This window comes from Xyrauchen texanus, chromosome 36 (assembly GCF_025860055.1).
Source record: "Xyrauchen texanus isolate HMW12.3.18 chromosome 36, RBS_HiC_50CHRs, whole genome shotgun sequence".
Lineage (NCBI taxonomy): Eukaryota > Metazoa > Chordata > Actinopteri > Cypriniformes > Catostomidae > Xyrauchen > Xyrauchen texanus.
In genome coordinates this window covers 17,534,514-17,549,848 of record NC_068311.1, presented here as the reverse complement: position 1 = coordinate 17,549,848, position 15,335 = coordinate 17,534,514, and the positions used below count along the sequence as shown (strand labels likewise).

The 15,335-nt window shown below is 36.6% G+C and overlaps 1 protein-coding gene across 1 annotated transcript; it reads right to left on the bottom strand.

Annotated features, from left to right (window-relative positions):
• Positions 1 to 1,184: 1,184 nt before the first annotated feature.
• bbc3 (BCL2 binding component 3) lies at positions 1,185 to 15,006 on the bottom strand. Its single transcript, XM_052107639.1, has 4 exons — positions 14,713 to 15,006; positions 13,223 to 13,484; positions 7,670 to 7,875; positions 1,185 to 3,815 (listed from the first exon to the last, which is right to left on the bottom strand). Exons 2-4 carry the CDS (start codon positions 13,470 to 13,472, stop codon positions 3,714 to 3,716), a joined length of 558 nt encoding a protein of 185 aa, XP_051963599.1. The 5' UTR covers positions 13,473 to 13,484; positions 14,713 to 15,006; the 3' UTR covers positions 1,185 to 3,713.
• Positions 15,007 to 15,335: the final 329 nt, after the last annotated feature.

The following is a 15,335-nucleotide window of genomic DNA, read 5'->3' as shown; positions in this document are numbered from 1 at the left end:
TAAATTCTGCAGCATATGATTTTACAGTCGGTTTTGTTGTTTATAGACTGATTTTTGCCCATGTTCACATTTGAATCCAGTATATACAGAGACCCTTAGTGGACTATTGCAGTGACTTATTGATTTATTCCCTCGTAAAACTTTTTCGTCTCCTCGCAAATAAATGTATTATGATATTACTACAGTAACCATATTTTATGGTATTTGTAGTGAATCCATAGTGATAACACAGGAAAACGAAACCTTACATTGGAAGTTAATCGGGCCAATTTTTGAACGTGACCTTAAAAATGACCATTTAAACAGCTTTACAGCTCAAATAATACACAAGTTTTAACAAAATAGTTATTGTATGTGTTTTTATAAAATAATAATAATTATATATATATATATATATATATATATATATATATATATATATATATATATAACTTTTATGTCTCGTTTATTTATTTGAAATTTTTTGTTGAAAGTGAAATAATCCCACTTTTTTTTCCTCAAGGAAAGAGAGAACTGTTCTGAGCATGTTGAACTGTAGCTTGTTTTTGAAGAAATATAGTGTGTTGCAATTGTCCCGGTCTCCACTACTTTACATGCAGCCAATGACAATGTACAAAACATTTTCTCATTCTTTTAGAGTGTAAAATGAAACAACAGCACCAGCCTTAAATAGAGAGCATGACTAACTAAGACCCACTGCTCTTAGCTTAGGATAGAGCAGGATTCATTATGGACAGAGCGTTAAGATCCTCTTTTTAATTAAGCAACCTTTGTCTTATCTTGAAGGAGATGTTCTTACTCCTAAACAGATGTGTTGCTCCCAGCTATAAAATGCATAAACATGTGATGGGATTAAGAACATCTCTCAAATGATCAACGACCGTTAAAAACACTAAATGTGCCTGCAAGGGAACTGTTCAGGGCACGCTAAGATCACAGTCTATCACATCTTGTTCTGTTAAGCTTCAAGGTGTTTTCAGAATGAGTGCACAGTCCCAACATTGTGTAATGTGTTTATATAAGATGAAATATGTAAAATAAAAGGCCCTTTCTATTAATCTAATGTATCTGTGATGGGGCTACAAAGGCTTTACTGATAAGACCTTTTAACATTTGCATATTTAACGTGTAAAATTTGACTGACGACTGTACAAAAAACAAACATCAACCACAAACATGTCATTCTTATATTTATTGAAAATGGTAAGGAAAAAACAATAAAAAAAAATTAATATAGAAGTTTTACATAGAAAATCCATATGGCAAAAGTACAAAGCTAGAAAATGGGTCTGACTTGAGCTTGAGTAGTGTGGATTTGTAAGTACACGTAAGGCCTTTCCCTCAGTGAGGGGCTTTATCGGAGAACAAAGGTATCAGTCACAGAGTGGTCACAGGAAGCAGACCACACACATGTTTGACACAGGAAGTCATGAGACACAGGAAGTATAACTCCGGTCCACATAATGCCATGAAAATTGTGCACCCATATGAAAAACAAAACCGAGTGGTTAGAAGAGTTTTCCCCCTGATTGCCTACAGTTTTTTTTTTTTTTTTTTTTTTTGTGGGAAGTACTTGAAAGCCATTACAGTGTTATGAAAGTGTAAAGGCAATCCAGTTAAAGGCATCTGGAAAAACAGTATCTGAAAACAACAGAAGGCCCTCACATTGATTCACATAGAACATGTCTGTTCAAGTATGTTGGAAGTTTGGCTCAGTTTTATTTTTTATTACTCTCATCCTATTTGTAGACAAATTACAGCAGAAGAGACTTGTTTAGGGGAATGTTCACAAATAAGTTACAGAGATTTTTGATCCATTGAACACCACACTAATTTTTTTCTCCATGCTCATTTAATCCACTTGATAATTTCAAAAGATTTAGGAATATTTCATCTAAATAGCCAAACATACAAATGGACAAACTAAATAAATTAGCCTGTGCTTTTCTGCGATTTCTATACGCAAGCACGTTAATGGGGATTTTTCATTACTTTATACCACTTCAGATATTCAAATGTCAATAAATTTGCAAATAGGAAGAAATCCACTGGATTTTTAGAACATTAATTGTGACCCAGTGTCGGTCCAAAACAATTTAAGAACACAACAAACTGTTCTTCCTCGTTTGAAACAGAAACAAACTTAATGTTAAGTACTTTTAGGTCATTACATTTAATCAAAATATACACACCACATAAGAAAGAGAACTCCCAGTTCCTTCTATCTTTTGTTGTTTTCTAAAAAACAAATATATATATGTACAGGTATAATCCACACAAATATTAACACTGCTAACCAGCCATTTCATTCAAACTAGTGGTCTGGCTTTCCCACAAGTACCTCCATTGGAGGTGAGCAGTCTATGAATTAAAGTAATAGATCAGCCAAAAACAAATCTTCTCTCATTTTCTCACTCTCGTTTTGTTCCAAACCCATATGACTTTCTTTCTTCCTTGAAATTAGATGTAAAGCATAATGTTAGCTTTGGCCACTATTCACTTTCAATGTATGGAAAAGAGATGCATTGAAAGTGAATGGTGATTGAAGCTAACATTCATAACATAAACATCCGGTAACACTTTACAATAAGGTTACATTTGTTAACATTAGTTGATGCATTAGGCATCATGAACAATATATATATATATTTTTTTTACAGCATTTATTAATCTTTGTTTATGTTATTTAATAAAAATACAATTGTTCAGTGTAAGTTCATAGTGCATTAACTAATGTTAACATATACAACTTTTGATTTTAAAAATGCATTACTATAACTAACTAACCAATATTAATAAACGCTGTAGAAGTATTGTTCATTGTTAGTTCATGTTAACTAATATAAAAAAATGGAACCTTATTGTAAAATGTTCTGCTTTTGTGTTCCACGGAAGAAGGAAACTTAAATGGGTTTGGAACAACATGAGAGTGAGTAAATTATGACAGAATATTTATTTGAGGGTGAACTATCCTTTCAGTGGCAAATTTGTGTCCCAATGTGTAGATTCAGGTAGGGGGCAACAGTGCACTGATATTTTACCTGCACACCATCTATTGATTGTCACTGATGGCTTTAATACACAAGTGGCTCGAAAAGGATGCAAGCAAGGCACAATCCAACAGTGATGCACTTTACTCTGAAAAACATTCCATTCTCTTGTTAGTCTTAACAATTATCACCCATTTCCCATTAATGGTGTGCGGGTATGTGCCCTGCACCACTGTTGACTGATAGTACTGCGCAATTATTGCTCCTGTAAGGCAGCTGAGAGGAGAACCCATGACAGATAAAGCACTTCTGGGCCCGAGATGCTATGCAGATCTAATCAATCTCTTTACTTGAGTGCAACCCATCTTAATGCAACCTCCCAGCGCTGTGGTCAAAGATGCAAAGGAATACACTAATGCACTGGCAACAATAGCCGTGTCAAGCTGAGAACCCTACTGGTTGTGCTTCACATTTTTCAGAGATAGACACATGCACTCACTCCACCTACTGAAATCTATACCGGGACACTTCAGTCACTATGCTACATCAAAATCCACTGGATAAAGATAGAAAACCAATATACAAAATATACAAAAACAAACAAACAAAAAAAGTCACAGATAAAGAAAGAAACAATTGATATCCAATCCTGCAGAAAAGTCCCAGAGCAGAAAAAGTGTATTAAGAGCGCCTGCACTCTTCCTGTGACTTCAACCCGTTTGTTTATCTGAACCCATGCTGGTAGAAACCATTGATGGTGTCTGCAACCAATGCAATGAGCCCGTGGTACACACCCCTCCAGTTATGCCAGTGGGGGGCAGCGTTCTGAAACAAAGAGAGTAAAATGAGTTCACTTTTGTGATTTATGCAATAAAGGGAACATTTAAAGTGACTCACAAAAAACAGCACAGCTGGCCTATTTAGATTTCACCTTTCTCTCTAATCACCTTCATAGAGGAAAACAGCCCAGTAAAGTCAATTTGAAGTCTGTTCTTTCACCAGGTTGAAAATGAATTTCAAAACTACTCTTTGTGTAATTCGTTTTTTTCCACCTCTTTTGTCCTAAAGCAGATGCAAGGTGCTTAAACTTCTGTAACCAATTGGAATGCTTGCGCAGAAATCCAAGCTGCGATGAGTGCAAGTGTGAGTATTTGACAAGGTTTATGTTAGCAGAGCTGTCTATATGCGTGTGTTTGTAATGCTTGTGTGCACACGCAGGGTGGGGTGAGACTGTCCCAGACAATGTCTGCTAAGAGTCAGGAGAGGCAGTGTATTACTCGTCAACAGCTGCTATGAGTCATTCTCTAAAAATACCTCCTCATGAGGGGATGAAGTGAGAGAGATTGAAATAAGAGAGAGTGAAAGAATGAGCTATGAGAAAGGTGCTAGACAGGAAATATGAAGAGATTGCTGTGTTCCAACAACTTATACAAATACATATTTATGACTTTTCTTTTGGGGTTACTGGATAAGGATTAATACAAATATTTGAAAAAACTTAATTTGTAAAATATTTTAGAGCTCAGCTTAAGTAGAACACACACACACACACAGGTGGTCAAATGTTTGGAATGATGTACAGATTTGGCTCTTTTTCACCAAAGTGCACCCAATGCTTCCTGTAGAACTTGCCATAGATGTGACTTTCTTGTCCGGCACTTCTCACACACCTTTCAGTCTAGCTGATCCCACAAAAGCTCAATGGGGTTAAGATCCATAACACTCTTTTCCAATGATCCACTCTGACCTTGTCTTTTTGTTTTTCTGTTTCAAAAGTGGCTTTTTCTTTGCAATTCTTCCCATAAGGCCTCCTGAGTCTTTTCTATACTGTTGTACATGAAACTGGTGTTGAGCGGGTATAATTCAATGAAGCTGTCAGCTGAGGACATGTGAGGTTTCTATTTCTGAAACTAGAGACTGATGTATTTATCCTCTTGATTAGTTGTACATCTGGCCTTCCACATCTCTTTCTGTCCTTGTTAGAGTCAGTTGTCCTTTGTCTGTGAAGACTGTAGTGTACAACTTTGTATGACATCTTCAGTTTTTTTGGCAATTTCAAGCATTGTATTGCCTTCATTCCCCAAAACAATAATTGACTGATGAGTTTCTAGAGAAAGCTGTTTCTTTTTTGCCATTTCTGACCTAATATTGACCTTAAAACACGCCAGTCTATTGCATACTGTGGCAACTCAAAAACAAACTCAAAGACAAAGTTAAGCTTAATTTAATGAACTAAATAGCTTTCAGCTTTGTTTGATATAATGGCAAGTGATTTTCTTGTACCAAATTAGCAATTTAGCATGATTACTCAAGGATAAGGTGTTGGAGTGATGGCTGCTGGAAATGGGCCTGTCTATATTTTATAAAAAATGACTTTTCAAATAGTGATGGTGCTGTTTTTACATCAGAAATGTCCTGACTATACTTTGTGATCAGTTGAATGCTGCTTTGGTGAATTTAAGTACCAATTTTCTTCCTTATTTGTTGTGAATATAAATTTTACATTTATTTCAGCAATTGTAGTATTTATTTGTTTTTATTTATTGCAATTATCATTTGGCACATTTCTATTAAATATTTTTAGAAACATATTTTTTTATTAAATGCTAGCTTAGCAACTCGTAATTATAGTAATTTTCCATGACCTTTTATGATTTTTTATACATTTTCCAGGCTTTCTGCTTGATAAGGAACACATTTGTTTTTGTTTTACAGAAATTGTACTGACTATGAGAAATTTCAAGCCAATGAAATATAAGTTTTATAAACTAATAATTTTATAATTTTTTATTTATAGTCAATATCATGTTTACATTTATTTCAATAATTGTATTATTTATCTTTATTGTAAATATCATTTTGTACATTTCTATTGAATATTACATTTTATATAATATTTATAAAACATTTTATTAAATAAAACTATAGTGTAACTATAATTATTTTTTGGTAATTTTCCATGACCTTTTATTATTTTACTTTTCCAAGCTTAAAAAAAAGTAATGAAAAAAACTATTTTATTGCCTTATGGGCAATTTGTAGCCAATAATATTTTTTTTTTTAATGAATATTATTTTTAACTTAATTTTAAAATGTTGTTATTAATATTTTTTTTACTTATTGTGAGTATTATTATTTTTCTTATTAAACTTTGTTACATAATATTTATTTAAAATATATATATATATGCTCCGGGGGGATTGTCCCTGTATTAAGTGCACTGTAAGTCCCTTTGGATAAAAGCGTCTGCCAAATGCATAAATGTAAATGTAAATATTATTTTTCTAGCTGAGCATAATGAGAAAAAAAATTACATTCACTACAAATATTTCCATGACTTTTTCAGAATGTAATTTATTTCCATGCCTTTTTTGGGTTGAAAATCACAATTTGAAAATGTCCTATTATTTCCACCTTTTCCACGAGTATGGGAACCTTGAGAGGGGAAAGAGATGAAGATGCCACAGGAGAGCAAGAAACATGGAATACAAGAGTGATCAAGGGAAAGTTACTGACTACTGAAGGCTCAAACTACAGAAGGGACCAGAGAGGACCAGAAACTGAGAACTAGAGAGGGAGGAGGGAAAAGATCTGTGGTCCACCAGTCTCACATGTCCATGGTGAAAGAGAATCCTCCTTCTGCTCTCATACACAAGACAAGAGCATGCATACAGCACAATCACACTGGGCTTTTGTTGCTTTACTGTTTAGGGAAGTCCCTGCCATGTCATTCTAATTAATCTTAACACGTGACAGTGCCGGCAGCTGCTTCGACTAGAAATACTGGGTTTTTATTACATTGCGTGTGTCAGTACAGGTGATTTGTAGGCATGCACTTGTGTTTTGTGTGCGTCTGTCTGTATACCAAAAAAAAATTAAACTACATTTACATTACATTACATTTATTCATTTGGCAGACGCTTTTATCCAAAGCGACTTACAAAAGAGGAAGAACATCAGCGAATCATCTTAGGGAGACAGTGGTACAAAAAGTGCCATATTACAAAGTTTCACTATCATCAGAATAGTACACCAAACAGATTTAAGTGCAACAAGAAATGTAAATAATTTTTTTTTAATATTTTTTTTAATTTTTTTTTAGGTTGAATGTGTAAAGGCAATCACTCTTCATGCAAATGCATGACAGCAACCGGGATTGAGGAAAGTAGCATGCGCACGTAAGAATAAAATTAGGTAAAAAAGTGTGCGTTCCAGAGTGTGTGTGTGTGTGATTGTAGTGTAGCAGGAGAACATGCACACTGAGGCATAGCAGTGACGTCAAGTGTGTTTGTTTGAGAAGAAGAGGGGTGGGGGTGGGTTTGGGTTTGGTCAGGGGGAGGGGAGGTGAGATTAGCCACTGTTTACTCGGCCTGCCTCACTGTCTAACTCCTCACGCGATACAGGGATACAGAGCGAAAAGAGGGTGGGAAGGTTATTAAGTTCAGCCACAATTGGAAACTCAACTCCAGTCACAACACTCACTATGGGCTTGTGAATTTCATATTGATCCATTTACCAGAAGACCCACAGGAGGCTACAGTTGTGCAAGGCCTGGCACACTCCTTGATATTAATGAACAGAGACACTGTACTGTACGTGCCAATTTAGTTTATCATACCTAATGACACTTAATGGCAAAAGCAGCAGCATATTTACACTTCAACTACAATGATCCTTACCCTCTGAAGTAAAACAGCATTCATCTCATCTCCAATGGTCCTCAGTTGTATAGCCACCCTCTCTACCACCTGGTCCTCCAGTCTGGGATTATCACCACCAGCAGATCTGCTGGACATCGAGTCATCTGAGGAGCTATGGTTGTCCAGTTGTTGACCAGGCAGGGGTAACTGTCTTTCTCTGGGGCTGGAGATTTCCTGTTCTGTACCTGGGGTAGGAGAAATGTTGAATGTAAAGGGTGGAATAAAGACTAAATTATAGATTAATAAAAGATATACAATAACTATTATGGTACAAAATTAATTAGACTCATTAATGGGCAATTCGGCAATTTTCAGATTATCAACATCAGCCGCTTAAGTAACAGAAGCCAAATCTACCAACAGCCTAGTCAATGAATAATAAACTTTTATTTTTAGTGAACTTTAAGTAAATATTGTGTAAATATTAGGGATACACAGATACCAATATATGTGATTATTTAGAATAACATCTGTTACCGTTTTTAGTTGAAGCAGTCTCCACTTTAGCTTTAAGAAACTCATCATATTCCTTGCTGTGTCAAGCTTTAAGGTGATTAATCAAATTAGTTACGTTAAAGTTTCAACGTTCGTTCTACCTCATGAATTTCTAGCAGTGCAAATTGCAAATATGCTGTCTCTGTCACTCAACTAAAAGTAATTCCATACAAGAGACATTTTCTTTGACACATAGCACAAGTTGTAGGCTAATTGTCTGATGCATTTTTCCAGCCCTTTTGACAGAAAATATTCAGCCCTGATAACCAGCAGTTTTTAAAAATCAACTGTTTTTATCTGCAGATAATTGATTTTATCTTATAATACCTGTGGCCGATACATTGGTGCATCTCTAGTAAAAAAATAATTTTGTAAATTCAAAACATTTCATTTGAGCATATATTTTTACATCTCAATTTCTGTAATTGTATTAGCCTACATCACATACACCAATCAGCCACAACATTAAAACCACTTGCTTAATATTGTGTAGGTCCCCCTCATGTCACCAAAACAGCACCAACCCACATCTCAGAATAGCGTTCTGAGATTATATTATTCTCACCACAATGGTAGAGTGGTTATCTAAGTAACTGTAGACTTTGTCAGTTCAAACCAGTCTGGCCATTCTCTGTTGCCCTCTCTCATCAACAAGGTATTTCCATCTGCAGAACTGCCGCTCACTGGATGTTTTTTGTTTTTGGCACAAATCTGAGTAAATTCTAGAGATTGTTGTGTGTGAAAATCCCAGAAGATCAGCAGTTACAGAAATACTCAAACCAACCCGTCTGATACCAACAATCATGCCAAAGTAAAAATCACAGATAACATTTTTCCCCATTTTGATGGTTGATGTGAACATTGACTGAATCTCCTGACCCGTATATACATGATTTTATGCACTGCACTGCTGCCACATGATTGGCTGATTAGATAATAGCATGGATGATTGTTGGTGTCAGATGGGCTGGTTTGAGTATTTCTGTAACTGGAGTATTGAGTATTTTCACACAAAACAGTCTCTAGAATTTACTTTGAATGGTGCCAAAAACAAGAAACATACAGTGAACGGCAGTTCTGTGGACAGAAATGCCTTGTTGATGAGAGAGGGCAACAGAGAATGGCCAGACTGATTCAAAGTGAGTCTACGGTAACACAGATAACCGCTCTGTACAAATGTGGTGAGAAGAATATAATGCGGGTTGGTGCTGATTTGGAGGCACAAGGGAGACCTACACAATATTAGACAGGTGGGTTTAATATTGTGGCTGATTGGTGTATATAATAGGCATGATATCTGCCATCCACCACACCATTCTCTAGTTATCAGTATTGCCCCATGAAAATCCCCTATTGGTTGACAACTATACAAAATTCCCTTTTACAAACCCTATAAATTGCACTCTTCCTCTCTCTTATTTTTTTAAATCTCTTTTTTGTTATTCACTTGGCTGAATGTGACACAACTTGTTATCTGTTTACTGCTCATATTTAAAGGACTAGTTATGAGTGGTTGATCTAGCTACTAACGCAATGTTTAAAGTATGCTCATAATAAAACCGAGGCATACAATCCGGCACGGGTTCAGTTTAGGCTCACTTGCAATCTATTGTATTATCAAACTGATGTTCAACAAACATATAACATGCAGACATGCAAAAGGGTGAGTAATCTAACCAAATATGGATTCAGCAGAGATTACAATAGCAATGGGATTTCATGCACAACAGTGAGCTAATGCCTTTATTTGTTCAAGTTTGTTAAATAATTTTTACCCACAATGGGGTTTGTGTATTAGGTTCTAAGTTAGTGCTGTAACTGTATAACATTATACCATTCCATTTATATTCTGTGATATCTGGCTTGGAATTTTAGGACCTCAATATAACTCTTTTCCTTGCAAACCTCAACTTTACTCTTGAAATCAGGAAAGAGATAATATATCTCCTCATAAAGGAAGAGTTCAAGTGTACTGTTGTTGTAACAGGCCATAGCGTTCCTCTCTAAAAATGTTCTTGCTAACCTTCAGTGACAGCTAGCAACCAAGTGACCCAACTCAACAGCTCCACTAATGAACAGAGAAAAGCTAAAGGCTTTTTGTGCCCTCCCCTGAAAGTAAATCTTTATTGTCAGTTAAAATGCCCTGTCCTATTATGGACATAAACCTCTCATAAACCTCTCAAAGTTCACCAAGTTCGCATGCAATAACAGATAACATGCAATAACATCAGCATTTTTGGGATTAGCAGATTTTTGGTAGTTTCTTTTGCTTCAAATTTGCTGCAAATTCGCCACTGATTATTTTCACATGCAAATGAGTTTTCTGGCAAACTTGTGGCAAATTGTCCACTGTTGCCAAAGGTTTGCAGCAGGTTCAACACTACCAGTGAAGAGTTGGAAACTTCTGACAAACCATTTTAGCTCATTTGCATGTGAAAATAATGAGTGGCAAATTTGCAGCAAAATTTGTGTCAAGTTTGCGGCTAGTTTGCCATAACACTAGATTTTTTGTAAAGGCTCTCAGCATATTCTTGTGCATGCAGAGCAATGTTTCAACATTTACACTTTTGGGGAAATCAACTTTAATATACACACTGAACACTTTAATATGAAGTCCTGTACACACTTATTCATACGACTATCTAATCAGTCAAAAGTGTGGCAGCAGTGCAATGCATAAAATCATGCAGATATGGGTCAGGAGCTTCAGTTAATGTTCACATCAACCATCAGAATGTGGAAATTTGGACCGTGGCATGATTGTTGGTGCCAGATGGGCAGGTCTGAGTATTTCTGTAACTGATGATCTCCTGGGATTTTCACACACAACAGTAACTAGAATTTACTCTGATTGGTGCCAAAAACAAAAAGATCCAGCCAGCAGCAGTTCTGCGGACAGAAACGCCTTGTTGATGAGAGCGGTCAACAGAGAATGGCCAGAATGGTTCAAGCTGACAGAAAGGCTACAGTAACTCAGATAACCACTCTGTACAATTGTAGTGAGCAGAATAGCATCTCAGAATGCATAACATGTCGAACCTTGATCATATTAAGCACTTTATTAGGACTATAGTGTTCCTAATAAATTGCTCAGTGAGTGTATACACGTATAAGTCTTACTTCTAGTCGTATAGACTATATTAATAACCTCAAAAAAATTGCACACTTCACATTTACTAAAGTGATGAATAACAGACTTCACAATTACTGTTATGTAATAAACAGTTGTACTTCATACAATTTTGACTGTTGTGTATTTTAGGTCAACTACAACGTGTTACTCAAGGTTTAGGCATCCTTTACTTATCCTGCCCAGGTACTACAGATGAAATTTAGCTCTGTAGCAATTTCTGGGTCAGTCACTGACTGTCCATTGTCCCTGTCAAATAAACTACGAAATAAATACAATAAATCCTTTCCACACTTGCGTCCCACACGACATGAATACAAGCAACTATGCAGAGAGAAAATGCTTCTATGCAGGGATTAGTGACACAGCCATACGAATCTGCTGATCCTCATTGCAGGTGACTTGAGAGAGCAGGAGAGCTGGGGAGTGCTGTGATCTGGCTTGTTGCCAGGGTAACTGCAAGCTGGTGTAGCTTGAGCTGAAATCCAGCCATTGGTGGACAGGAATGAGGGGTGGGCTGGGATAGGGTGGACAGCTGCAGGACAGGGAGGGACAAGGAGCAGGCTATCAGCAAGTGAAGAGAGCCTTAAAGAAGGAGTGTCAGCAGAAGTGACAGATAAGGTTAACTGATAGCTAAAGCAAGGTTAAAAACAAATAGGAATAGAGAGTGTAGGGAAAAGCTGCAAGGGAGGCCACAACTTTGAGACGATACTCGATTCTCTGAGACAAACTGGCATTGTGGACTGAGCAGCACTTGACAGGAAGCCAACAGCAGAGAACATGTCTAAACATGCCTCTGCAAGACTCTGTGCAAGGGAGGGGCAGAGGAGTGCATTTCCTGGTGCATTTTAACCCTAGAGTCAAAGTCAGTGATTGTTCTATGAATCTCATTTAAATATTTTATGATAATTACGAGTGGTCAGATGGCTGATGCCAATACCACTTTAGTGAGCATGATGACAGATGGCCAATTTAAAACTGATACATCTATATAACAATTTAATGAAAGCAAATGAGATGTGCAAAGAATTGCTGAAATGACATGAACACTAAATATATATATGCTATATTTTATCAACATTCACTAAAAATACAAAAAAAAATTGTTTATTATCCACAGAACAGGCTGTAGGTATATCTGTGAACTAACATATGGGAAAACAAACTTTTTTGTTAATCTGTCAATCAAACATGGTATGAGTTGATGTTGATAATCTGAAAATAAACAAATGAATTGGCCTAGCTGATATATAAGGCCTATCACTAATAATTAAAGAAAAAATCTGGGTTCAGTACAAGTTAAGCTCAATCAACAGCATTTGTGACAATATTAATTAAGACAAAAATAAATGTTGTCTTGCCCCTCCTTTTCTAAAAACGAATCTGGGTTAGTCACTTGCAATGGAAGTGAATGGGGCCAATCTGTAAACATTAAAAAACTCACTGTTTTAAAAGTATAGAGACACAAGACATAAACAATATGTGTGTTAACATGATTATTGTGAGATAAAATATCTTACTAACCTTTTCTGTTTAAAGTTATAGCCAATTTAACAACTTTGTTGCCATGAACAACCCCTTAAACCCTAAAATGATTGTAAAAATGATTATATAAACAACTTAATAGCTAAAATAATACACGTTTTAACAGAAGAATGAATGTAATTGCTTTTATAAAATTATAAGCTTCACATTTCTGCCTTTAAACCCTCTGAAAATTGGTCCCGTTCACTACCATTGTGTGTTTTTTTTTTTTTTTAAAGAAAAGACAGGATGATTCGAAATAAATTTATGTTGTCGATTGAGCTTCACTTGTACTGAACCCAGAATATACCTTTATATTCACCGTAGTTTTTAAATCACTGATGCACATAAACAAGCATAATCGCTAAGTTGTAGAGGCATACCTATATTGTTCCTGAGTGGATTGTCCTGTTGTTGTCCCATGCTGGGTGAGATGAAGGCACCTGGAGTGGGGATGTGCGGTAGCAGTCCAGACAAAGTGCTGGTTTGAGTGGCAATGGTGCGGTGCCGGTGGCAGGGCTGTATAATGCTGCCACTCTGCCAGGCATCCTGACGTAGCACCTCCATTCTGCAGCTCTGTGGTGCTCCAGGGTTGCGGTCTTCTACCCTGCTTTCCATCTCTGGTCGGGCCATACCAGATGCAGCCTTAAAATGGCAGGAAAAAATGCAATAGAAAACATCAGATTTGTCTGATTGCATGCAACTTCTTCTGTTTAATAAGACAGCTGAACACAAAATTACATCATGTTATTGCATGCAAATTAAACTTGGTCAGTGCTGTCAAACTCATTGCATACTCTGAAAATAGAGCTGAAACCTTTCAAAAAAAGAATTCTATCATAGCTATTCTAAGTATGAGTTAAGCGTGATAATGAAATAATTGGCATAAGCATTACATACAAAGTCTAGTATTGATAGCTATTGATACTAACAAACGTAGTAATTTGCGACCTATATTTTGAGCGACCACGAGATGGCAGAAACTGCATCCTCGTGCTCGAGCCTCGAGGACGTGTTTGTAAACAAATCCGTGCACGCGATGTGATGCACTGCTTAACGCGCGCTTTTACATTTCTCCCGCGTTTAGCACAATTTTACACGTCATAACGAGTCTATGACAAACCAAAAAAAAAAAAAAAAAAAAAAAAAAAGCTTATTTTAACTGGAAATAATATTGCGTTTTCTTTATTGGGCTAATGACTGATTTTATCGATTTTTTCTCAGTTGTCAAAAGGGACTTGTGTCTCGAGCCTGGAAATTATGAAGCGTCGGAAAAGTGGCACCTACAAGAAATAAACAGTCTGTGTATTTGTTGAGTGATGCAAGCCTGTAAATTGGGTAAAGATTAGAAGAGGTGGAGGATAATCGTGGAAAGAGACAGTTCTTTGATACACAACGCAGTTGTAAATGCTGTGATTCGACTGAACTTTTCAGCAGTTTTAATTATATCTACAAATAGCCTAACCGGTTGACACATTATTTGAACTGGTACATTACAGCGAGACGATGAGACAGCTATAGATTAATCCATGACATCATTTGAATATCATATTTTCATAAGTGATTCCGTAATATGTCAAGAACAACTGAAATATTTAACGCTTGCACCGAGGACTGACGAATGGATGCACCACACAGCCAAACAGTGGGTTACTGCAAACATTGCAAAAAAATACTTCTATAGTTTACTAAAGGCACATATCTAAACTTGAAGCACAACATACACCGAACAGCTCCTCATTTATGATGGGACACCAATATTATCAACAAAATAAGCACAGATGTGCCCAATATAATGTTTATCTGATGCCTACAACAATGTATGTCCTACAATAATGAATAATACATTAAATAATGCATTCATTATTTTTACCTTTAAGTGTTTTGTTCCGAAGTCAGTAGAAGTTATTCCAGGGTTACGGTCGTACTGAAGGTATTTCTGACGCAGACTTCACAAACACGTCAGCTCGTGCATGTTACTCCACAAATTAATGCTATTTCACGTTATAGTTTACTTACTAAGTCCATTCATGGCTTGCGACTGTTAATGGTTTGGTGAAAACTGTTAGTAGTACGCTCGCGGTTTAAGATGTGAGCCTTAAGGCAATAATGACAGCAAGTTGCTTTCACTCGCGCGAAACGCTCGCTAAGGCCACGCCCTCCACTCTGTCTCATAACAAGTCCTGACATGCTCATCATCGGGGGCGTGACGAGAGACAGAGTAGACATACACAAGCACGCACATCACTGACGTCAACTCATCACGGGCACCAATATCCCCTTACACGTCCACTGTTGTTTATTCGTAGTAAGCGTTGCTCTGTAGTATTGAGTGGCATCTTTCACTTTTCTCGCCAGTTTCGTGACTAATGGCATATATTAGGGGCCGTTCAAACTGCTAGACGCAGCCAAACGAATACAGTAGTACACAACGCAGGTGTCTCGAGACGCGTTAACCGTTGTAGTTCTTCTGGAACTTGGCACGGCGTTTAAAAA